We start from the raw sequence: 27,533 nt of genomic DNA, 5'->3' as shown, positions 1-27,533 counted from the left end.
GCTTGCCAAAAAAGTAATTGAATTCTTGCCTATCGGTTCCTTTTCCCAGGGTGCTATTATATCCTCTCCATGTTCACCTCTTTTTTTTTTTTTTTTTTTTTATCATGTGTGATTTTTGTATAAACTTCATTTCATGATCAATAACATTGTTAATTAATTACATACATCTGAAGTCCGCACTCCAGTTCCTTAGTTTTTTATGTAATTGAGTAGGAGTTTCTTCTATATCCACAACTGCAATACCGATAGGGTACCATGTTATTTCCATAATGAATATGCTTCCAATCTATTTAACTATCAGCCTCCTGTGAACTTGTTAATACTTCAAAAAGATTTAGCAGACTTTGGAGTCGGGATACATTGTTCTGCTGTTCAGAGATACCTGCACAAATATGGCCTTCATGGAAGAGTCATCAGAAGAAACCCTCTTCTGCATCCTCACCATAAAATTCAGCGTCAGAAGCATGCAAAAGAACATCTAAACAAGCCTGATGCATTTAAGAAACAAGTCCTGTGGACCGATGAGGTTAAAATAGAACTCTTTTGGCCACAATGATCAAAAGGTATGTGTGGAGAAAAAAGGAAAAGAACTCGACAACCATTAAGCAGGGGGTGGATCAATCATGCTTTGGGGTTGTGTTGAAGCCAATGGCATGGGGAACATTTCACAAGTAGAGGGAAGAATGAAATTTCAACAAATTCCTGATACAAAACAACTCCGCCTGTAAAAAAAAAAGCTGAAGCTGAAAAGAGGATGGCTTCTACAAATGGATAATGATTAGTGATAAGCGAGTGTGCTCGTTACTTGAGTTTTCCGAGCATGCTCGGGTGTTCTCCGAGTATCTTGGCCGTGCTCGTTAATTATGTTTGAGTCCCAGCAGCTGCATAATTTGCCGCTATTAGACAACAAACACATGCAGGGATTGCCTGTTTGATAAGGAATCCCCACTTGTATTCAGGTTATCTAACAGTCGCAAATCATGCAGCTGCTGGGACTCAAATATAATCTACGAGCACGCCCAAGATTCTCGGAGAACACCCGAGCATGCTCAGAAAATGCGAGTAACAAGCACACCCGCTCATTACTAATCATGGTCCTAAACACATGTCAAAATCCATAACAGACTATCTCAAAAGGCACAAGCTGAAGGTTTTATAATGGCCCTCACAGTCCCCTGATCTGAACATCATTGAAAATCTGTGGCTAAACCTCAAAATAGCAGAGAATGCAAGACGACCCAAGAAATCTTAGAGAACTGGAAGAATTTTCCAAGGAAGAATGACTAAAAATCCCACTAATAAGAACTGAAAGACTCTTGTCTGGCTACAAAAAGCATTTACAAGCTGTGATACTTTTAAAAGGGCGTGCTACTAGATACAATTTTTTTTTGTGCCTAAAATACAGAAGAAATGTGTCATCTTTAACTTTAGGACTTTCAGAGATTATTTAATCTTTAACTTGCTTAAATGTTCACAATAACCGTAATTTTGACCAGGGGTGCCCAAACTTTTACATTTCACGTTATAAGCCCCCGACTTTTTAAGTCAACTTTTTTTTGTTTTGTGGTACATTTGCCGTTTGTTTTTTATAATGCCAAATTCTTCAACATGGCGTACATGATTAATTACTTTAGTGCAAATAAAAAAAAAAAAAAGGGGTTTCATTTTTGTCCTTAACCGTTTTTTTGCAACTTTTTAGCACAAAAAAGGTCGCTTGTTTTGCATAATGTGGTGAAAACTGCCCAAAAAATCCTGGAGTAGATTTGTATAAAAATATTGTGACCCTTTTTAAAAAGTCACGTGATGAATTGCTTTAAAACATCTGGAAAGCATGAACTCCGCCAACAATGGAAAACTATTAAAAAAAAAAAGCAAACAAATTAAAAAAAGGGACTTTAAAAAAAGGAGTAAACGAAAATATGAATATGGCGCAAAAAGAAGGAGCAAAACACACAAGACTAGGCAAAAGAAGGCACAAACGCAATGATGAGTTGCCCCATGGTGTCTAAAGCTGGCCATACAGAAAATATATACTGTGTATATATATATATACACAGACCATTAACAGATTTGCTGACGATTTGATATCTATGGTGGCCACACACTACATTTTCAGCTGACCATAAAGTAGCACAAACCTGTAGAATGACAAATCTACATCCCATCGATGGAAATCAATACCACTGACTAAAGGCGTGACATCTGACCAATCATGAATAACGAGTCGTTCACAAAACGCAATGATCTGCAGATAAACATCTCATGTCTATGGCCACCCTAACCCTAATCCGAGAACATAGAGTTAAGCCATCTAAGTCCAAAAAATATCCTTCCACACCCAAAAATAAACGTACCTAATCCTTACCAATCGAGATTTATGGGAGCTTTCTAAACTGCTTCCTAGGCCAGTCAAGAGAACCACAGTCTAGTAGCTAGACTTCTCTTCATTGGTGGGGACCAGGTAAGGTAAACTCAATTTTCAGCAATTGGCCAATAGGGAATATATCAGCAAGTTTTTCTATGTAATCTGAGAGCAGCATAATGCAGGGGCAGAGACCCTGATTCCAGTGATGTGTCACTTACTGGCCTGCTTGTTATTGTTTTAATAAAATAAGTGTTTTATCAGCAGGAGATTATCACTAAAGTATTAGCTGTCTTATGGGATGTAGTTCTCCCCCTCTGTATAACCCCGCCCCTGACACTGATTGGCAGCTTTCTACCTATGCACAGTGTACACAGAAAGCTGCCAATCAGTGATGTGGGCGGGGTTATACAGAGCTCAGCATTCAGAGCACTGCTAGATCTGCAACAGAGAAAACAGTGATTTTTATTAAGCAGCTCAGTAAGTGATACATCACTGGAATCAGGGTCTCTGCCCCTACATCATACTACTCTCAGATAACATAGCAAAAATCTAGTGGTAGATTCCCTTCGGTCTACACTAATATTAGAACATTTATCTCAGCATAGCTAAATGTTTGTGTACTGCTACCCTATTGTAGTCGGGATGGGGCTTATGGTGCAGTTCAGACCTGCAGCTTTAATGCCAGCACCGTACATCATTGCCTCCATTCAAATATGTGCGATCATTTCTGCATTTGGTCGTGTTCTCCGTTTCTTATGTGACCTTGACTTGGTGCGGCAGATAAATCGATCCCATCCATAATGAATAGAGCCTCACACAGAGCTGACATTAACTTTCTACGTAATGCAGTTGGGAATTCATTAGTTACAAGGACGTCAATAAAATAAACGCTAAATAAACAGAACTTTATAGCCTTATTTTAAAGGAGAGCCATCAGAAGTGTTATATAAAAGGCCTGTGCGAAAAACTATAGACTGAGAAAGATACTGCTAACAGAGGTTTGTCCTCCCCTTCCAAAAACACTTTTGCCCATAGGTTCAGTTATGTTCGGAGCCTCCTCCCACTCCACCACCACCACCGTTGATCGGCTGCAGCGGTGACCTCACATCAACAGTTAAGTAATAATAGTATTGATAAGTCATTAGGAAACAATCCTTATTTAGAGGGTCTTTTGTACAGTTGAGTTACCCCTTCTGTATCCACAATGTCCGCTCTGTTTCTTCATAACGTTAAAAGAGATGTCCAGTATCAGGAAAAATATAGACTGGTGGGGGGGGGGGCATAAATCAATAAAAGAAGCATTACATACCCATTCAATCTGTCGCTCCGGTGCTTCAAGCTAATACCGTTAACTGTTCTGCTGCAATGATGTCATTTCGACACATTTTCAGCTGCAGCCAAACACTGGCCTCAGTGATTGGCTGCAGCGGTCATGTGCAGCCAAGTAAATATAGACCGTTGTGGAGCAGTAAAGTGGCGGGGCTGCAGATCCGGGAAGTTAACAGATAAGTGATGCATCTTTTCTAATTTTATGAAACCCCCTCACCTTGTGCCATTTTTTTGTATTGATCCCAAACAATCCCTTTAAGAAAAAAAGGAGTGTGGGTAATCTTTGTATTTTGGGGCCTTTAAAGTAGATTAGTTGTGGTAGAACAATGTCGCAGTCAGGACAGCATTTTCCTCTAGTTTGTTGCCAACTGGTCCTTCCACGGTAACAGGTTATATAGGCATGTGTCATTACACACTATGATATTACAATGCCAGGTCCCTTCTGAGCTGGATCCATCGAGAAGGTATAATAAATGCTCCTACATAAGTATTACTAGGGTAGACGATCACTTGCTGGGTCACTCGCCTGGACCTTCAACACTCAATTTGCATATCTGTTGGCCGAACACCTGTTAGGCTTACAGCTGTCTATTGGACTCCCTAATGGGGATAGTGGAGTAAGCAGCTGCTGGACATCTCTGGTGACGGCTTATATCAGGCAGAGCAAAAGGATCAGGTGGTTAAGGTCAAACTATCCAACCCTTGTGTTTCACAAAATCATATCTTTTAGTCTTATATTTATGGAGGCCTTTAGAATGAGGAGGAAGAACAAGAACAAGCCCCATACTGCACTTGAAATGTCCTATAAATGCCTGTTCTGTTCCTGATCTAAGGATCTCGGCTTTTAGTTGAGATGAATCTGTGCTGCACTTTACTGTATGTACATGCTCAGTAGTAAGTCAGTGCTGGGGAGTTGTAGAGATGAATCTGTGCTGCACTTTATGTACATGCTCAGTAGTGACCAGTGCTGGGGAGTCGTGGAGATGAATGTGTGCTGCACTTTATGTACATGCTCAGTAGTGAGTCAGTGCTGGGGAGTTGTAGAGATGAATCTGTGCTGCACTTTACTGTATGTACATGCTCAGTAGTGACCAGTGCTGGGGAGTCGTGGAGATGAATCTGTGCTGCACTTTACTGTATGTACATGCTCAGTAGTAAGTCAGTGCTGGGGAGTTGTAGAGATGAATCTGTGCTGCACTTTATGTACATGCTCAGTAGTGACCAGTGCTGGGGAGTTGCGGAGATGAATATGTGCTGCACTTTATGTACATGCCCAGTAGTGACCAGTGCTGGGGAGTTGCGGAGATGAATATGTGCTGCACTTTATGTACATGCCCAGTAGTGACCAGTGCTGGGGAGTCGTAGAGATGAATCTGTGCTGCACTTTATGTACATGCTCAGTAGTGACCAGTGCTGGGGAGTCGTGGAGATGAATGTGTGCTGCACTTTATGTACATGCTCAGTAGTGAGTCAGTGCTGGGGAGTTGTAGAGATGAATCTGTGCTGCACTTTACTGTATGTACATGCTCAGTAGTGACCAGTGCTGGGGAGTCGTGGAGATGAATCTGTGCTGCACTTTACTGTATGTACATGCTCAGTAGTAAGTCAGTGCTGGGGAGTTGTAGAGATGAATCTGTGCTGCACTTTATGTACATGCTCAGTAGTGACCAGTGCTGGGGAGTTGTAGAGATGAATCTGTGCTGCACTTTATGTACATGCCCAGTAGTGACCAGTGCTGGGGAGTCGTAGAGATGAATCTGTGCTGCACTTTATGTACATGCTCAGTAGTGACCAGTGCTGGGGAGTTGCGGAGATGAATATGTGCTGCACTTTATGTACATGCCCAGTAGTGACCAGTGCTGGGGAGTTGCGGAGATGAATATGTGCTGCACTTTATGTACATGCCCAGTAGTGACCAGTGCTGGGGAGTCGTAGAGATGAATCTGTGCTGCACTTTATGTACATGCTCAGTAGTGAGGCAGTGTTCCTGTTCATGGTCCACCCAATGTCTACCAAAACCTCACTTCCACAGTACCACAGCAGAGATCTTGCATGTTCTCCAGGTTGGTTTCCTCCATATGATACTGCCCATGAGGTTCTGTTGGTCATCTATAGAATAATCTACTGCGCAGGATCTAGTAGCGGTAGTAAATTGGTGGATCATGAAAAGAACATCTGGGTAGGAGAGGGTTGGAAAATTGACTCTACCAAACTGAGGTAGATCAACCCTACGTATCATTGTCTTATAAGGGGGTTTGAAATTTTCAATGTTGTGTACTTGAATTGGCTCTTACTGTAGTGTTTCACTCTTGCCTTCAAAAGACCGCCATAGACAACACTTAACCCAATGAATGATTTCTTCTCAAGCTGAGGAACACTAGACAAAACTGATGTAATATCCTAGGCTTTTGGAATAGTAAGCCATTGGCTGACTGCTCGCCTATTGATATCCTATGCATATCAAAGCAATGGACCGTATGGGGTGTGACAGGACCTAGTATGTGATGCCACTATCTCTCATCTATCATTCAAAATGGCCACCTCCTTGGTAGGATCCACCGCAATGAAGCTTTCTACTGGAGCTCTGTGCGGCAGTCTTTCTCCCTGACAGATTGTGCATTATTAATATAATATAAGGATTTTATTATAAAATATTTGTAGGTTGGGAACCAAATCAGGACACTTACAATTTAAATCCTTTCAAGTTGATATTAGAGAGTGTTCACACGGAGTTTTCTTTTTAGTTCTCCAACTAAATCTCTAACACTGTCTATTAACACAGAGCTGCTAATCTCTGCTGGGGGCGGGGTTACACAGAGCAGTTGACTAGGAGGCACAAGACACCTAGTCCTGTAGTGATAATCTCCTGCTGATAAAACACTGATTTTATTGAAACGCCTAGTAAGTGACACATTGCGGAAATCAAGGTCCTTTGCCCCTGCTCTCAGGTTACATGGCAAAACCTGCTGACGAATTCCTTTTAAATTGGTAATCAATAATTAGAAGTCAAGAAAAGCTGCAATACCAGACCCAACCCACAGACAAGAGAGGAGCCTTTTTGTTTTAATAATCCTCGACAAGCTCAGTAATTTTAGTGGCATTACTTTACATTTACCCAATAATAAGAGCTCCTACAATGTAAGTTTGATGATGATTACATGTTCATGGGTGATAGGCAGATGCTAGAAATAATGATAGACCTGATCAGTGTGTTAGTAATGTCATGTGCAATGAATGATATATGATTGACAGTGTGTGATATAGTGAGATGACCACAGACGCGAATATCTCATTAACATCTTAGCGGGATATCCAGCCATTGTTTCTAGAGAGAGGCTAATGACTAATAAGCCTAGTACAAACCATTGCTACAACCAGCCACCTAATGCATCTTCACCCAGAGGATCGGACCCCTACGGCAAAGTGAAAAATGATCGACCTGTTTCGGTGATGAGTAAAAACCATGTAAAAGGCAAAAGCGTAAAATCAGCAACGGTATCAGTGCTCAAAATGTGACGTGTTCAGAATTATAAAGAATATTAAGGAGATGGGTCACCTTTTACCGACAATGTACTAATATTGTCACTGGTAGACCCATTATTAAGCAAGACGCAGCGTTACGTGTAACCCGCGAGAACTGCACAGAAATTCCCTAATATACACAAAGCATCAGAAACTCAAAGAAAAGTGGTACTTTTTGACATCGAACAGTAATTCTGCAAATTGACCGCAATACAGCACACAATGCGGCTTCTGCACTGTCAAGTCCGATTTTTGATTCTTTTTATTCCCAATTTTACAGATAGGTAGGGTACTGCAAATACTTTGTATTACTTATCTTGCATATGTCCTGTGTTAGGCTTAGTTTACATGACTTGGATTTGCTGGGGATAATTTCACCCAGAATTACACTACCGTTCAAAAGTTTAGGGTCACTTAGAAATGTCCTTATTTTTTTTAAAGAAAAACAGTTTTTTCCAATGAAGCTAACATTAACAATGTATAAAGTGCATTTCTGAATCATTTAATGTGGTAAATGACAATTCTAGCTGCAAACGTCTGGTTTGTAATGCAATATCTTCATAGGTGTATAGAGGCCCATTTCCAACAACCATCAATCCAGTGTTCTTATGGTACTTTGTGTTTGCTAACTACGTAAGAAGGCTAATGGATGGTTAGAATACCCTTGAAAACCCTTGTGCAAGTATGTTTGCACAGCTGAAAACAGTTTGGCTGATTAGACAACCTATAAACCTGACCTTCCTTAAAGCTAGTTTAGAGTCTGGAGCATTACATTTGTTTGTTCCATTAAACTCTCAAAATGGCCAGAAAAAATGAACTTTCATGTGAAACTTGACCGTCTATTCTTGTTCTTAGAATTGAAGGCTATTCCACGCGAGAAATTGCCAAGAAACTGAAGATTTCCTACAACGGTGTGTTCTACTCCCTTCAGAGGAGAGCACAAACAGGCTCTAACCAGAGTAGAAAGAGAAGTGGGAGGCCCCGCTGCACAACTGAGCAACAGGACAAGTATATTAGAGTCTGTAGCTTGAAAATCGACGCCTCACAGGTCCTCAACTGGCAGCTTCATTAAGTAATACACGCAAAACGCCAGTGTCAATGTCTACAGTAAAGAGGCGACTCCGGGATGCTGGCCTTCAGGGCGGAGTGGCAAAGAAAAAGCCATATCTGAGACTGGCTAATAAAAGGAAAAGATTAATATGGGCAAAAGAACACAGGAATTGGACAGAGGAAGATTGGAAAAAAGTGTTATGGACAGACAAATCCAAGTTTAAGGTGTTTGGATCACACAGAAGAACCTTTGTGAGATGCAGAACAACTGAAAAGATGCTGGAAGAGTGCCTGACGCCATCTGTCAAGCATGGTGGAGGTAATGTGATGGTCTGGGGTTGCTTTGGTGCTGGTAAAGTGGGAGATTTGCACAAGGTAAAAGGGATTTTGAATAAGGAAGGCTATCACTCCATTTTGCAACACCATGCCATACCCTGTGGACAGCTCTTGATTGGAGCCAATTTCATCCTGAACAGGACAATGACCCAAAGCACACCTCCAAATTATGCAAGAAGTATTTAGGGAAGAAGCAGCAGCTGGTATTCTCTCTGCAATGGAGTGGCCAGCGCAGTCACCAGATCTCAGCCCCACTGAGCTGTTGTGGGAGCAGCTTGACCGTATGGTGCAAAAAGTGCCCATCAAGCCAAACCAACATGTGGGAGGGGCTTCTCGAAGCATGGGGGGAAATTTCTCCAGATTACCTCAGCAAATTAACTGCTAAAATGCCAAAGGTCTGCAATGCTGGAATTGCTGCAAAGGGAGCATTCTTTGACGAAAGCAAAGTTTGAAAGAGAAAATTATTTCAAATAAAAATCTTTTTTTCGAACCTTATCAATGTCTGGGCTAGATTTTAAATTCATTTGATTAATAAATGTATGAGTTTTCATGGAAAACACAATTTTTTGGGTGACCCTAAACTTTTCAACGGTAGTATATCTGGGAAATCAGAAAATCAGCACCAAATTGTGGACATTATCTACGCTCCCCCACACTGCCTGTCAGGGGAGGAGTCCCACTTATGTCTGTTGTGCTAAAATCAACTGTTGAGCACAACAGACACAAGTGTGATTACTGACACATCTCTGAACAGACAGTGTGGGGAAAAGGGAAGTACAGCAGAGCTAAGATTGCTATGAAAGGAGGAGAGCTGATTGAAGGGTTTGTAATATGACAGAGCTAAACTTAGCTGTGCTACTCCTTCCCCCACAGGGACCTAATATGACAGGTTTCAGTCATCGGTGCTGTAATCTCCCAGCACCATCTAATCATGCAGGAGGTTAGACCAAAAGATCAGAGATGTATCCTTACATATCACACACTAAGCTATTGTGGGGGCGTGTTCTTTTTCTTCTGTGTTGCTGCCTGCTTATGATTGGGCAACTCATACAAGAAGAAAAGTACACGCCCAAAGCTTTGAAAATCTGTGCCAAAAAAACGTAACATTTTCATGATATTTTTTGCCCAGCTCCAACAAAGTGGGCAGAGATGGAGTAGGACGGGAATAGGATGGGGCATGGGAACCCCAGCTTCTCAAACTCATGACTAGCAGCGGCGTTTGATAGCCACAAATCGAGATGAATGGAGTAAGATTTGTGGCGTAGCGCACACTAAGGCTCTTGCCACTATGTGCATCGCCTGATTCATTAAGAGGCGTCTGACTCTTAATGAATCAGGTTTGGCTGCTCTCCAACAAGCTCCCTAATCAAGATTGGTGAGAAAACTGCCTGTCTTCGGGGCCATTATTATTACTCGCACAGGGCAGGGGTTTGGGACCATTTTACATTGGAACTGAAGAGCAGTTACACTTCTGCATGGACTATAATAAGGCTGTAACTCAAGATTTCTACAAGATACGTAATGCAACGTATTTACAGAATTGCTCAACTTTTAGGTAGGTTCCTTGTGGACATGACCTGTACTGATCATATGTGTCATTTACTCTATCGGTCGGGGCAGCTATTGATGTGTACCCGATAGGACTAGGTACCAAGTCGGAGATTTCCTATTATCCAGTTTATTATAAGTTCATTCATTGTACTGGCTCAATACTTACTGTTCCACCGTTCAGGACGACCGCCATCTCAGTAGGCTGATACACGTTACTTCTGAAGGGGGCGCTGGGTCTGCTTCCCAAACTGCCATTGCGAAATCCCCCAGACCGCATGGCTTCATAAAACAGAGCAAACATTATTAGATTAGTCTTATGTAAGTATACAGTTACTTAGCAGCAGAATGGTAGGCGGTGACTCCATGCTCAATCAATTACCCCCTCGCCTTTATTGCCTAACCACAAGTTTCTCCTCATAGTCAAGCACAGATCAAATTCCTTTAAACAAATTCTTAAAGTGAACCCAGTGTCACAAGACTGAGCTGATCTCATCATGAGCTATAAAAGAGGTTTTATCTCGGTTTCCAGTAATTCCGTCCATTTTAAAGGTTTTTTCATTATAGACAAGTATGGCACATCGAGAGGATATTTTGATCCTGAGAAAGAAGAAATCACAGAGCTGATAAGTACGAAATATCAGTGCTTAAAGGGGCTGTCCACTAAATACAAACTAATGTCTCCATAGATTACATCATCAATATCAGATTGGTGGGCTCATGATATTCGGCATCCTCCTGATGAGCCCCAGATGTAAACAATTTATGGAACATGGCTCTGTATTCTGTGTAGTTGCTGTTCTAAGGTACTGCGGCTGAGCTCAGCTGTGCTGTTCCGCTCTGTACACTGCTCGCTTCCGGCTACCTCTCAAAACAGCTGACCAGTGAATGTTCTGCGTACTTGGTTCCATCGATCTGATACTAATGACCTATCCAAAGATCTAAGTAGTGGAAACCCCCATCAAAGGTCTTTTTAGAACATTTACTGATGTTCATGTGCGCCTTTCATGACACGACAACACCACCACAGATGTCAACTAATGGCAGATATCTGTCGAAAAGTTCATCTACCATGTTGGATCTATTCGGCTGCTGTCGGGTACCGTAGTTGGTTCATTATTCATACCAAATGACAGATCTGTATCTCATCAATGTAAGCCAAGCCTAGGCCATAGATCACACTGGTGGTCAAATTGCAAATTTTTCAGTCTGAAAACTCTATAGTTTGGCCAGCTTTATTGTGTTTTCTACTAGACACTTAACCAGAAGGTGTTACCCGTTTTTTTTTTTGCTGTGGGCAGCATATAATAAGAGGATAACCCTTGATTCTAATGGTGGGTCACTTACTCGGGTTCTTTCTGTAGTTTTCACAAAACATTGTTTTATCTACTGCAGATCTGCTAGTCTTCTCAAGGATGAGCTTCTTCTATGTAGTCTTCAATAATCATGAGCTCTGCCTATCTCCCCCCAACACACACATACACAATTGATTAGCAGCTATCTGCCTATATACAGTGTGAAGAGAAAGCTGTCAATCAATGGGGTAGGTGAAGTTATACAGAAATGAGAAGACTAGCAGATAAAACAGTGATATGTTGAAAACGGCAGCAGTCTCTGCCCCTACATTATTAAGCTCTCAGATTGAGGAAAATGAACAGGATAGATTCTCTTTATATTTTTTTTTATCTGCTCAGAATGGTATAAAGGCATAAAAGTAGTAATTATCATCTCACTGATTCCCGCTGTTCACAGTTGCATCGGTTTATAAAAATGGAGCAGGAAGTGCAGAGACTGGCGAAAGACCCGAGAAGCAATGGAGTGGCAGAATGGAAAACGGAGAATTACTTTACTTATCAACACTCTGAATGTTTTTCTAACTTAAGTCTGTATAGAAGCCCTTTAAGGACAGAGATAAATAGGAGTTAATGTGTCATTTGTATATAATAATCAACCACTCCACTGACGTAAAATTACACCATCACATAAAACGACGAGTCTAAATGTAACAGACAGGGACAACATTAATGGGAAAAGAGTAATATACCATTAGATCTTTGACACTCAACGCTATAGTTTATCTACAAGAATTTAATGGACCAAAGACGTCTGCCTGAATCCGCTATGACCTTGATGATCAGACGTCCTTCCCTGCAGGGCCACCCTAAGGTGTAGGACTTTTCTTCATAACTGACCGTAACCCAAAAAAATAAACAAAACCATACACCGCTCAGTGGTTTTCATTTATTCCTAGTTTTCCTGCTTTACTAACCATGGGAATCCAGGCAACTGGCCAGTTGACAACTCTACCCATCATGGATATGATGATGATCCCCGGATCATCTGTACGGAAGATGTGCAAATCTGAGCAGCTCAACCAAGCAAAAAAGGATGGAAAATTTGGCCTCAGAACTGAGAGTAGACCAATCCTTGACTGCACCATAGATGGTTAGACAGGGAAAAAAAAGCACTAGCATAGCTGCCACCAGTCCAGAAATGGTCAGGGTTGTCCCAATTTTGTGATACAAGCCTGGCAAATCTTGGGAATTACCAAAAGGTAATGCAAACGCCTTCCAAAAGTCTCGCATGAAATGGGACTTTTTTTAGGCAGCACATTGAGCAGGACTAAAATGTCCCTATGATACCGACCCTTCTGCCCTTGGATGGAACGTGTGGTGGCTCGAGGATGAATAAGTGCCCCTATGGGCATTCTTTTTCTATCTATACCTCCAAACGGTGCCTATAAGGCAGGTTATAATGCAATCTTAGCGCTCAGACCAGCCTTAAAATAAAATAGCGGTATCTAGTGTCCCTAAAAAAGGTACAACAGTGATATGAGATGTTCACTTTCCGAGACGGTGCTTTTAGAAAATGCCGTTCAGAATACTGGAGACTCGTTGTACCGGGGGAAGTGCAGTAATGATTTTGTCTGTCAGCTTTAATGCACATCTAGTGATTTCTACTACCTATTAATTAAACGGACCGTTCAGAAAATCCAAAAGGCAAAAGTCTTTAAAGTTGACAAGATAAAAGAATCATAGGAGAAAAGTCACGTAGTGGCCATTAACACTTAGTATGCCGGTATAATATAAGTTGTTTTGGTTTACCATTCTGGTAGAATCCATCGTATATTCGTGCTACCTTACTGGTTGCTTTTGGCCCGTGTTGAGCTTGTAGACATTGGTTTACTTTTTTCCTGCCGTATGGTTTAATGTAGTCTACTATACTATTACATACAGAGGCAGTAAAAAAAAAAATCCTATGCCATGAGCTTTATATATATAGTGGCTTGCCTTGAAGTCATCTATTGCCAGACATATTCCTAGGTTGGAGTGGCCTTAGGCAACAAATCTGCAGTTGCTGTATGTGACTGCAGATATGTGAGTCCTCACAGCACGTGCACTGCTCACTGTGAGGATTCTGCGGTGCAGGCACTGAGAGTGTGCGTTAATGTGACCGCAAGTATGCCATTTTTTAGATTTATTTTACTCACTTATACAGCGTCATTAATTCCACAGCTTTACAGACATTAATGGCGCTGTCTCAATTGGGGCTCACATTCTAGTTTCCGTACCAGTATGTCTTTGGAGCGTGGGAGGAAACCGGAAAACCCGGAGGAAACCCACACAAACACGGGGAGAACATACAAACTCCTTGCAGATGTTGTCCTTGGTGGGATTTGAATCCAGGACCCCAGCGCTGCAAAGCAACAGTACTAACCACTGAGCCACCATGCTGCGATTTGCATAATTCCGGCCACATTCCGACTAACCTATGTCCAGCTATACACTGACATTGAACGAGGCCGTGTCTGTGTAATCAGCACGTGACCACATGTATGCAAATCACATACTTGCGATCACAAGCCAGCTACAGCGTACAGTGACTGCAGTCTCGTAGCCGAAGACCAGACAACCGCTTTAATATGCTAGGCTCAGGAGACAAACATTTTTAATTTTGGCACAGAGATCAACCAACGGTGAAGTAAATAAGTCAATAGGTCCTGGCTGGTTTAGCCCCAGGAGACAGATAAAAAAAAAAAGCTGACAATTAGAGAATTGATTTGGGGCTCATCAAATTTTCAGTCACTTAAATGGGAACTGTACTTTTAACAAACTTTGGTAAAACAATAGTACAAATAAATAGAAATGTTAGAACATATTGTAACGAAAAAAAATCTGCTACTTTCTCCACTTATGAGCCACTTTATGCCCTCCTCCCTGAGGTGATCATTCAGCCTAAAAAAAAATCTCAACTCTGTATTGGTCAAGACAAGACAGCCTGTCAGCACACTGAGTTGTCAGGTTACACCTATTATATTTTGTGGAGAGGAAGGTGATGAAACAGGAAACAGAGTGAGAGAACATGCAGAGAGAGAGACAGAAAATAGTGCTGAGCTTTCTAACAAGTCTTTTACCTCAACCCAGAGCTGGATTCACATCTACACTGATCATTACTGCTGTATAATGTCCTTCATGCTGCTGCTTCTGTCTGAGTGCTAATTAAAGAATTAATTGGATGAATCCCTCAGTGCGTGCTGTGTATGGGAGAGATAATAGCAGTTAGCAATTGACTCTGAGCTGGTGGGTGAAGACTACATAATAGAGTCTGCAGGGGTTTCTGCAGGTCTTTTAAGACCCAATTATATGAAACTTTCATGAATAAGCAATTGGCACAACATATTCACAATATTTCACAGTTTATAGGGTGCGTACACCTTTGCAGACACTTTGTTGCCTCTACATGAGAGAAACTACAGTATTTTGCAATTAATTTTGATTGGAAATCTAGTGTTTTCTGTACACAGCTTCCAAGCATACCTATAAAAAAAAACTCTTTGCAGTTGGAACATGTATCATGCTTTTCGTGACACCTATGTATTCATAACGTATAGTCATCAAATACCCTCTAGGAATTAAATTGTCCCTCTTACCTGCATTATGCTCATCCATAGAAAAAGCTTTATTCTCCATGTAGCTCCTGGGCAGCTGAATATCTTCCTCAAAAGGTGTTTCTCTCATGCGAGGCTGGGAAGAAGTATCGAAATAATTAGTTGTGTTTTCTTGTGGTGCTGGTAGAATGGTACAATGGACCTCTATGATGGCATGGAAGATAAGAAACACCCATCCACTCGATATCAGGGCGATGGCCAACGTAGGATCATTCCACTGGTCCTTTTTCTTCAGTTCATTATTACCATAAAGATACATAGTCATCCAAGCTACCCATATTAAGACAGAAAAAAAAGTTGTAATAATAAGGCATATTCCATTTTTTTTCCATTTCTGAAATTTTCCACACAGTGTAAAAAGCGAGAGGCCCAAGGTAACCACCATAAGAACCATGACGTAAATTAAAACCATGACGAAATCCATTGGCTCGTAACTGCAGGCCAATTTCTTGTCCCTAACGACCGTTAAGATAATCCATTCAGTAGCAATAATAACTTGAACCAACATCAGACATAGAACCATTCCGACAAGATGCCAGCCGGACGGGCTCTTCCCATGGCGCACGAGCTTACGGATCCTCCAAGCTTGAGCAAGAAGACAGGAGAAACAGAGGGAAAACAGGACTCCCCACAAGAACCTTCTGGTGGAGCAAATTGCTTCATCTTCTTGTATGATAAACGCGAAAGCTAAGCCGAATAATCCAAGAGTTCCGAGCAAAAAAAGGAAATGTATTCCTAGCGGGCTCTTCTTTTCTTTCTCCGTGATGAAAGGAAGCCTTACCAATAAGATTAACATAAGTAGCAAGGTCGTAAGGACACCTGCCCCAGCTACGGCTTCCACAACTATCCCCCAAATGGCATCCAGATCGCAGAGGTATACATAGCGTGGAAAAATGTCCAGTCCACAGCCTCTCGACGTGGTGGAATTTTCTGAGGAACCATAGCCAATCACGAAAAAGAGGAGCAGAACAACGGTTGGGTGGGTTTTCATGTTTCTACAATAGAAATAAAGAGGTATTGGTTAAGGTTCTCAGTCATCTTACAATTAGAATGGACAGTATTATTCAAAATGGAACTGGAGGTCCAGAAATGCAATAATAATAATAATAAATATTATCTCCGCCTCTGAGATGACCTGAATTACATGGAATCTAAATAGATTATGAAGCACAATATTGAAAACCAAGCAAATGTGTTACACAATGCCGCTAACAAGAAGTATAAATAATGTGTGCATGGTAGAACACTGAAAGATTATCTTTTTTTTATAATGGATAATTACACCCAATATGAAAATATACAAACCTAATACCTTTTCTAAAAAAAAAAACATATTATTAATAATTTACAGTATATTTGATGGAATGTGCAACACAAGTGTCCACTAAGTGTCTCGTGGAAAGTAGTCCGGCTAATCTGTGTAACTCCGCGCCCCACCACTGATTACCCAGGGCTCAGCATTCAGAGAACTGCTAGATCTACAGCAGAGAGAACAGGGATTCTATCAAACCTGCAGCACGCAGTTCAATAAGTTATACATTGCTGGAGTCAGGCTCTCTGTGCCTATATCATGCTGCTCTCAGATTGCATGGCAAATTATGCTGAAAGATTCCCTTTGATAGCCTGTTTAGACATCATTCTTAGAATATCATTGTTCTCGGCAGCACACGTTCTGTTTACAAAAGATGGTGTGCTGCAGAGAACGATTATTATATTTAAGCAAGCTTAAAAATAATTTAATGCGACGAACAAGCATTTTGCTCATTTGTTGGATTTGGTCAGGTCAAATAATCAGGGAATGAGCATTCCTAGGCCAGTGTAGCTTTAGAGACATGGGACCATATTTGTCAACCTTCCCAGGATGTCCATGAGGCCCTCATGATCACTACACATTACCACAGAGCTGCTGGTTAGGAGGACCTGGCTTGGAACGCTCAAGTGGTCCTAGTGATGGTGGAGGCAGGGGTCTAACATTCATTCTATCCTGTGAACAGGCGACTGTTTATTGTCTAGAAAAGGTATGGTTTGGCAAAGATCAGGTGGGGAAGGATTGAGTTGTGGCACACAAATTGGTGGTCTTTTCAGACAGGATATCCAAGGTCTCCTCAAGAATCCATCACTGCCGCATCACACGAGCTCAGGGGTTCGGTGTCCTCGCTTCTTCTCTTAGATCATTTCACAAAAACATAGCAGGACCTTCCAATGTCACACCGATAAGGCCTACTAGGCCCGTCCTCGCCTTCACACACCCTGTTCTCCCCTTCTGTACTACCAATAAGCTATTGTATGTTGTCGGAACACTACGTGACACCATCATCAGATACTTCTCTACAATGAAGTGGGTCACTTATGGCTTCCTCTTGAAGACCAAAGAACTGACATTCCTTGCGAGTGGCTTTTCCTACACAGTAATCTTTTTCCATTTATTGGAACGTACAACACACCTGGCTTCACTTTTACAATAACTTCTGGAAGAGTCCTTCAAATTATAAAAGTGGAATTCTTACACTGGCTGGTTTTATACTACACCGAAGGCTCGTATGTCACCTGAGGGCATCGTTTAGGAGACCAGCTGCCAATTATACGCGAAGTGTATGGGGACCGGACATTTGTATTAGCGATAAGAGTTGAGCGAATCTGTTCGGAATCTGAATTTGCCATATTCGGGCCATATTGATACCCTGTTCGTGCCGAATTTATGTTTGATGATCGATTCCGAACATATTCGGTCATTTCTACTCCCACTGACTCCTATGACGTTGGTCTGTTCTCGGCGAATATTGCAAAAACAATATTCGTCGCTCATCGTATTAAGAACCGAATTTTGAAAAATTTGCTCAACTCCATTAGAGATCATTTGTCCCCATACAGCAGGTGTAAGAGGGCCTTAAAATGACTTGTTGTATCACTAAATACGTTGAATTTGGACAGACTTCTGTTCTGTTATCAATATTCGCAATTCTGGCTTCCATACACAGAAGGTCGATCTCGCGGCCTTTAGGTTCCAAAGAGGTTTATTTTAGATATATCGAAAGAAGAAAAAAAAAGGCTTTTTTTTTTACATTAACTGTGGGTTGTGTCTGGTATTGCTGCTCATCCTCATTTAAAGGGAATCAGTCACAAGGTTTTGGCAACCTCATCTCAGAGCACAGAGGTAGGCACAGAGATCCTGATTCCAGCAATAGGTCACTTACTTTACTGGGTGCAGCAGTTGTGACACAATCAGAGTTTTTAGATGTAGCATAGATCAGAAAGCTGCCCCTGCCCACACCAGGCTCTCTATGTACATCGTCTATTGATAGTAAGCTGCTAATCAGTGCTGGGGGCGTGGTCGGACCAGGTCTCATGGGGGCACCAGTCCGGGTAGTGATAATCTCCTGCTGATAAAGCACTGTTTGTGATGAAACAACAGCACACAGCCTAATAAGTGACACATCACTGGAATCAGTGTCTTCGCCCCTGCTTCATGATGCCCTCAAATTACATAGCAAAAACCCATCGACAGGTTCTCCTTAAGTGGATGAGGTCAAACTGCAATACCAGACACAGCCTGTGGACAAGAGTGGCGTTGTTCCTGAACAACCCCTTTAGGTCTGAACCGATAGCCTGATGTGGTTGCGATGTTTTCAGTAACAGGTAAGGATTAATGTAGCTCTTTAATAAAAGAGCTGCAGCCGTGACCCTTTTCTAATGAATAATATATAAAATGTGATGATGATTTTGCAGACTGCGGCTTCTTGATACGTTTCCCAGACAGTCAGTAATAACTGCTCCCAGACTGATCATTACCAATCACAATGAAAGCAGAAACGTCATAACCCTTTTTACCAAAAGTTCCCGTGTTAAAGACATTTTATTACAGTTTATTTTTATTTTATTCATTTACACTTTGGTAGGTGCGACTCCTATAGCGCTGTCCATCTGATGCCGCCTTTTTCACTTCCACAGGCAGCGCTGTAAGAAACCGGAGCAGAGTCAGCACGAGCGCAAGGGTAGGACCTGGCTAGGGCAGAATACCTTGCCGGTGACCCTCCTGTCATTTACCCACCTGGGGTACACTTGGAACACACGCTCCACCTGCTATATATATATATATATATTTTTTTTTTTTTGCATTGCAACACCCACACCTTGCAGAGTTAGCTAAATAGGGTAGGCAGAGCGTGTGTTCAACATGTACCCCAGGTGGGTACACGGTATATATAATTTGGGGTATCTATGTAGCTGAGTGACATGACAATATGCCCTCAGTACATTCACTTTTTAAAAGGGGATCTGTCACAATACAAAATGTATGCATTCTTAAATAGATCTCTTAGACCTGATGAGGCTGGTGTGCTTCCTCTGAAAGTCTTTGTCAGAATGGCAGTAATATCCAATTTGAAAGTTTTCTGGCCAATATTAAGAGATGCATTTTATGAGTCCACTTGTTCATTCAGGATTATAAAGCCATCTTTGTATGGATTTTCACTGTGAATACACCTGCTTCATCAGGTCCAATGACTATATAATAATGTACATAGTTTTTATTGGGAAAACTGGTGACAGATCAACTTAATTGTCTGTGTCAGGTCCACAAAACCTGCACTTGGATCAGTACAGCGCCCTACAGTAACGTAAGTTCTGCTGAGTAGCTCTGAGCTAACAAGGGGGAAGGTGCCCGATAAATCGCCATCATGAAATATATTGTAAGAGTTTAAAACATCCATTATTGGTAAAGTGGAGCAGCAATGTACAATGTCCAGGGTGAGGGCGCACCGGATAAAACTCTGACCCTAAAACGACCCCCGCACTATTGTTCAATGGCGGAACTAGTTGGGAAAGTTTCCTACATTTCCTTATTCTAGACACGAAATCTTCTCGGGGCTGAACTAGCTTAGCTCAGCATTGCCATGGAGATCGTCAGCGAAGACGAAGCGCGCCACAATGGGACAATCCGGATCCCAAAATCGACTCCCTCTTTATTCCTGAATTATTTATCATCCGGGAGTGGAAGATCTCGCTTAGTTTAACTGAAAGACTTTCACATAAGTGATTTTTGCCAGTCAGCCAAAATGCAGAACAGGTTATATTTTAAAGGGGCGTTTCCATCCCTTTAAGGGCTCACTCACAAGACCGTATTCATTGGACGAGTGCGATCCGATAAAAAAAATGGCATTGTACTCGGGCCAATGTTATTCACTGAGCAGTGCAGATCTGCGGATTGTTTCTCACCTGTATTCGGTGTAAGTTAAAAAAAATATATAAATTTGTAGCATGCTACCATCTGACTCCGAAATTAGAAACAAAAAAACAGATGCTATACGGACCATCAGTATACGGACCGTCAGTATGCGGACCGTCAGTATGCGGACCGTCAGTAGTCAGTATATGGACCGTCAGTATACGGACCGTCAGTAGTCAGTATGCGGACCATCGGTATGCGGACCATCGGTATGCGGACCATCGGTATGCGGACCATTTGTATACGGACCATCAGTATACGGACCATCAGTATGCGGACCATCACTGTGGACCATCACTATGCGGACCATTTGTATACGGACCATCACTATGCGGACCATTTGTATACGGACCATCACTATGCGGACCATCACTATGCGGACCATCACTATGCGGACCATCACTATGCGGACCATCACTATGTGGACCATTTGTATACGGACCATTTGTATACGGACCATCAGTATACGGACCATCAGTATACAGACCATCAGTATGCGGACCATCTGTATGCGGACCATCACTATGTGGACCATCAGTATACGGACCATCAGTATACGGACCATCACTATGCGGACCATCACTATGCGGACCATCACTATGTGGACCGTCAGTATGGCATGCGATCTTTACGGATATAAACTACAAATGGTCCTGGAAAAGATTAATAGCTGCCAAGTTAAAAAAAAAAAAAAAAGAACAGACTGCACACGGATGACAAGTGAGAAAAAAAATCGTTCCAATCTCCTGGATGGAAATTGGACTGATTTTTCCTATACTCGTGTGACCCCAGCCTTATGAGGAGGATTTAATAAGGATAAACTAGAGGGCGATACTGCACTCAATGACTGTCCCCAGCACACAATGTGTTAAACAGTATGCAGTGCATAAATGATTGGCTAATGGCCCGTTTACCCATCGGTTGTCTTATAATGGCCTGTTTACACAGGCAGCCCGCGGTCATGTGTAATAGATTGTTCAGTGCGCAGTCCCACAGGCTGCCATTGACTCTGCACTCATTAACTGTATTAATTGCACCTGTTTGAGCTCATTACCTATATAAAAGACACCTGTCCACACACTCAATCAATCGCACTCCAACCTCTCCACCATGGCCAAGACCAAAGAGCTGTCCAAGGACACCAGGGACAAAATTGTAGACCTGCACAAGGCTGGGATGGGCTACAGGACAATAGGCAAGCAGCTTGGTGAGAAGGCAACAACTGTTGGCACAATTATTAGAAAACTAGATGGTGGCCCGATTCTAACACATCGGGTATTCTAGAATATGCATGTATGTATGTATGTATGTATGTATGTATGTATGTATGTATGTATGTATGTATGTATATAGCAGCCACATAGTATATAGCACAGGCCACGTAGTATATAGGAGCCATGTAGTATATAGCAGACAAATACTACGTGGCCTGTGCTATATACTATGTGGCTGCTATATACATACATACATACATATTGTAGAATACCCGATGTGTTAATACAGGCCACGCAATATATAACAGTGGCCACGCAGTATATAGCACAGCCCAAATAGTATATAACACAGCCCACGCAGTATATAGCAGCCACGCAGTATATAACACAGGCGACGTAGTATATAACACAGGCCTGGCAGTATATAACAGTGGCCACGTAATATATAGGACAGGCCATGCAGTACATAACACAGCCCACATAGTATCTAACACTGGCCACGTAGTATATAGCAGCCACGCTGTATATAACGCAGCCCATGCGATATATAACGCAGCCCACGCGGTATATAACACTGCCCACATAGTATATAGCATCCCACGCGGTATATAACACTGCCCACGCGGTATATAACACTGCCCACGTAGTATATAACACTGCCCACGTAGTATATAGCAGCCACGCGGTATATAACGCAGCCCACGCGGTATATAACACTGCCCACGTAGTATATAGCAGCCACGCGGTATATAACGCAGCCCACGTAGTATATAGCAGCCACGCGGTATATAACGCAGCCCACGTGGTATATAACACTGCCCACGTAGTATATAGCAGCCACGCGGTATATAACGCAGCCCACGTAGTATATAGCAGCCACGCGGTATATAACGCAGCCCACGTGGTATATAACACTGGCCACGTAGTATATAGCAGCCACGCGGTATATAACGCAGCCCACGTGGTATATAACACTGGCCACGTAGTATATAGCAGCCACGCGGTATATAACGCAGCCCACGTGGTATATAACACTGGCCACGTAGTATATAGCAGCCACGCGGTATATAACGCAGCCCATGTAGTATATAGCAGCCACGCGGTATATAACGCAGCCCATGTAGTATATAGCAGCCACGCGGTATATAACGCAGCCCACGTGGTATATAACACTGGCCACGTAGTATATAGCAGCCACGCTGTATATAACGCAGCCCATGTGCTATAAAACACTGCCCACGTAGTATATAGCAGTGTGGGCACATATATGTGTTAAAAAAAGATAATTAAAACAAAAAATAGTTATATACTCACCCCCTGGGATCCAGCGAAGCTGTCCCTATGCGCGCAGCTGCCGCCATCTTCCGTTCCCAGGATGCATTGCGAAATTACCCAGATGACTTAGCGGTCTCGCAAGACCGCTAAGTCTTCTGGGTAATTTCGCAAAGCATCTCTGGGAACGGAAGATGGCGGCAGCCGCGAGTGCATCGTCGGACTACGGAGGGTGAGTATAGCAGGTTTTTTGTTTTATTATTTTTAACATTAGATCTTTTCACTATTGACGCTGCATAGGCAGCATCAATAGTAAAAAGTTGGGGACACACAGGGTTAATAGCAGCGGTAACATTACCCGCGGCATAGCGTGGTACGTTACCGCTGGCATTAACCCTGTGTGAGCGGTGAGTGGAGGGGAGTATGCGGGCACCGGGCACGGACTGCGGGGAGTATGGAGCGGACGCCGGGCACTGACTGCAGGGGAGTAGGGAGGGACTAATCGGACTGTGCCCGTCGCTGATTGGTCGCGGCAGCCATGACAGGCAGCTGGCGAGACCAATCAGTGACGCGGGATTTCCGTGACGGAAGTTGAGGACAGAAAGACGGAAGTACCCCTTAGACAATTTATATATATATATATATATAGATGGAAGAAACACAAGATCTGAACTCGTGGAGTAAGGATGATTCTGAGAAGGTCAGGAATAGGCCCAGAACTACATGGGAGAACCTGGTCAATGACCTGAAGAGAGCTGGAACCATTATCATTAGTAACACACTGCGCCGTCATGGATTAGAATCCTGTAGGGCACGTAAGGTTCCCCTGCTCACACCAGCACATGTCCAGGCCCGTTTGAAGTTTGCCAATAACTATCTGGATGATCCAGAGTGGGCATGGGAGAAGGTCGTGTGGTCAGATGGGACCCCCCCAAAAAAATAAGACAAAAAATGTATATAAATAATTAAAAAAAAATGTATTTGGCCTGTGCATGGGTTTCGATTACATTTAGAGGGAATCTGTCAGCAGGTTTTTGCTACCTCATATGAGAGCAGCATAATATAGGGAAAGAGACCCTGATTCCAACGATGTATCACTTAGTTTACTATGTATTGCAGTTGTTTTACATTCAGATTTTAGATGTAACAGAGCTCAGAAATCTAACCCTGCCCACACCACAGCTTTCTGTGTACATTGTATATCGACAGTAAGCTGGAAAGTAATCTGTGCCGAGGCTGAAGCTGGACCAAGTTTTATGTGAGCATTAGTCCTGGTAATCATAATCTGTTGCTGATAAAACACTCATTGTATTGAAACAACAACATACAGCCTAATAAGTGACACATCCCTGGGATCAGTATCTCAGCTTATCTCGGATTACATAGCAAAACCCTGCTGACAGATTCCATTTAAGACAGGGCATATGGCTTTGCAGAAGATCTAAAAAAAGTTATTACTTATTGACAGCAAGCAGAGATCTTGAAAAGGTGGCAGGTTGTGAATTTAGAGCACATAGTACATCCATAGACATAGTGCAAAAATAAACATGTCCACACAACTGCAGTGCCACAGTTTTAGTGCTCAATAATTAAATGTTAAAAAATATATATATTACAATTTTGTATTTTTTTTCTGAGCATTTCCTCCAGGCTCTTAATACTTGTCTTTCTTGCTGTGAGTATTCCAAAGACAACAGTGACAATGTACATCTTCTGTATAATTTCTGACCATGATGATATTGTTTCTCTCTGCCTTGCCTAAGATGCCCACCAAATGTATGTGATGAAAAGGAATCTAGGAGTAATGGCGGGATCCAGACCATACAATTGGATGTGACCCAGATAATTCAAATGGTGTGGGGTTTTTTCCTGCTGTTCCCAAGAAAATGAATGCTTTCCAACCTCTCCACGCTGTGATCTGCTGTGTACATGGCCCTACCCGCTATCACTGACACGAAGAAGAAAGAGGGAGGAAAACAGAAAGAGCTGTCAGAACCAGAAGCAGAGCTCTGATGGATTTGTGCAAGTTTTTTTCTGCCCTTCCTTAGAACTTAGATGCTTTCCCACCTCTCCACAATCTGGTCTGCTGTGTATATGACTCTACCCGCAATCACTAAGGCCGGATTACACGTGTGAGAAACTCACACGAGTCTCGCATCTCAATTTGCGGCATTGCTGCCTGCACTTAGGACCAGAACGCTCAGCTTCATAGAAATACATGCAGCCGCACGCTCCAGTCCCGAGTGCCGCGTATTGAGATGCGAGAAGCGTACAAGTTTCTCACAGGTGTGATTCTGGCCTAAGAAGCGCAAGGAAGGAAAACAGAAAGAGCTGTCAGAGCCAGAAGAAGAGCCCTGATGGAGTTGTGTAAGTTTTTTTCTGCCCTTCCTGAGAACATAGATGCTTTCCCACCTCTCCACACTCTGATCTGCTGTGTGCAGAAAGAGCTAGCAGAGCTCTGTTTGATTAGTGTCATAATTGAAAAGCAGCCAGCTAGGGAAGAAAATGATAAAATGGAAAGTAAAATTGTAGCATTTTTTTCTGTTACTCCCTGCAGAACATACAAGTACCGTAAATAGATCACCTTTCTGAAACGGTGGCGGCCACTATACAATAGACGGAGCGGTGCTGTGCGGCTCCGTAAATCAGCAGTTCTGGCAGAGACCAGCTTAAAGGCGGGATTCCGGGTGTCATATCCAGACCTACCAGACATTAGGATAGGCCAATGTTAAAGTACAGGACAACCCCTTTAAGTAGTTCCCATAAATGTTGCACAGTGCATCTCCTTGGCATCAATGGGAATTGCTGTATTTCAGCTGAATGAAGTCATCATCAGTCCCGGTGTTTCCCATAGACATATATGAAACGGAGTGAGGGACATCTGTACATGACAGTCTATGGGCCGGTTCACATGTCAGACTTTATCCTCGGACCGAGTAAAAATGGCGGAGACATGTCCGATATTGACATCTGAATGAGGCCTCATTCTCTCGGACAAACAGAAATAGCAGATTGCCACGATACCATACAATACATGCTCTAGGAATGGTGGACAACCTTGAGGAGAACAGAAAAAGGTCCTTCTGGCCACGTGAGGCGTCTATTATAAATGACAAAGGACAGTTTTGGGATCCTACTAAGAGATTAAGTAAAGGGAATCTGTCAGCAGGTTTTTGCTCCCCCATCTGAGGTAGGGCCAGAGACCCTGATTCTAGTATCCCTTACTAGTCTGTTTGCCGACATTTTGATAAAATCCCTGTTCAGATGTTTCTCACAAAATTAGAAAGAGTATCATCAAAAAGTTAATTTCAGTTCTTCAATACAAAAAGTGAGACTCATATATTGTATAGAGTCATTACAAACAGAGTGGTGTAATTCAAGGGTTTATTTCTGTTAATGTTGATGATTATGGCTTACAGCAAATGACAACCCAAAAGTCATTATCTCAGTAAATTAGAATAATCATCAAAAAACACCTGCAAAAGCTTCCCAGGCATTTAGAAAGGTCCCTTAGTTTTAGTCTTGGCACCTGTCCACACTGCCAAAAGTACCAATACGGGGTGTAAAAACAACAGTATCACTGGGCTTGATTGGCAGCAAACTCGCCTGACCTTATCCCCATAGAGAATCTATAGGATATTGTAAAGAGGAAGATGAGAGACACCAGACCCAACAATGCAGACGAGCTGAAGGCTCCTATCAAAGCAACCTGGGCTTCCATAACCCCTCAGCAGCGCCACAGACTGATCACCTCCATGCCACATTGATGCAGTAATTAATGCAAAAGGAGCACTGACCAAGTATTGAGTGTATTTACTGAACATACATGTCAGTAGGCCAACTTTTCAGATTTCATAATCATTTTTTCAAGCTGTTATAAAGTATTCTAATTTACTGAGATAATGACTCTTGTGTTTTCATTGGCTGTAAGCCATAATCATCAACATTAACAGAAATAAACACTTGGAATAGATCACTCTGTAATGACTCTATATAATATAAGAGTTTCATTTTTTGTATTGAAGAACGAAATAAATTAACTTTTTGATGATATTTTGTGAGAAGCACTTGTAGATCCACCAGTTCTCTGACTGCTGAGCGCTGTATAATCCCCACTCATTGTGTACACTGTGCATAGGCAGAAAGCTGCCAATCAGCAGTGGGAATGTGGTTGGACTAAAGGGCAGCAGGTTTACTAGTCCTGTAGTGATAATTTCTTACAGAGCTTTGTATCAAAGCTACAGCAAGCAGCCCGGTAAGTGACACATCACTGGAATCAGGGTCTCTGTCCCTACATCATGCTGCTCTACGATTAGGTGGCAATAACCTGATGATAGATTCCCTTTAAACATATTCTTGTGGTTTACATTTACTTTCCTATTGTTCAGGGCATAAACATTGAAAAAAAAGTGAAGTGCAAGTCTATGTGCACACGCTGAGTATTTGCAGCATGAATTATAATTTTTTTTTTTTCAGTAAAAACGAATAAATAAAAATGCAGCAAAAACGCAACGTGTGAATATGTCCATAACAGGATAAAAAAAAAACAAAAAAAAACCTTGATATCTTACAAAAATAGTGGTTTGTGGGTGCAGTGAACAGCCAGAAGTGTACGGACTGTATTAATGAGGAATGGTAGGAATAAATGACTGCTCTTACTGTCCGGGACACAGCGGGGGGGCGTCTGTGAAAACTTTAAAAATAGAAATAAGTCTTAAAAGGATC

At 42.2% G+C, this 27,533-nt stretch overlaps 1 protein-coding gene across 4 annotated transcripts in view; it reads right to left on the bottom strand.

Moving 5' to 3' along the window:
• GPRC5B (G protein-coupled receptor class C group 5 member B) overlaps positions 1-27,533 on the bottom strand; it is a 67,393-nt gene that overhangs the window by 26,458 nt on the left and 13,402 nt on the right. For all 4 annotated transcript variants that reach the window (XR_013218154.1, XM_077275060.1, XM_077275059.1 and 1 more), the window contains exons 2-3: positions 15,081-16,093; positions 10,320-10,432 (exon numbers count right to left, since the gene is read on the bottom strand). Coding sequence is in view for 3 of the 4 variants with exons in the window: in XM_077275060.1 (XP_077131175.1) it covers positions 10,320-10,432; positions 15,081-16,089 (1,122 nt within the window). In the remaining variant the exon portion in view is untranslated. The remainder of the gene's footprint in view (positions 1-10,319; positions 10,433-15,080; positions 16,094-27,533) is intronic.

The sequence above is a fragment of the Ranitomeya variabilis genome, chromosome 7 (assembly GCF_051348905.1).
Source record: "Ranitomeya variabilis isolate aRanVar5 chromosome 7, aRanVar5.hap1, whole genome shotgun sequence".
NCBI lineage: Eukaryota > Metazoa > Chordata > Amphibia > Anura > Dendrobatidae > Ranitomeya > Ranitomeya variabilis.
The sequence above is the reverse complement of the archived record's forward strand: the minus strand, read 5'-3'. Positions and strand labels throughout refer to the sequence as shown.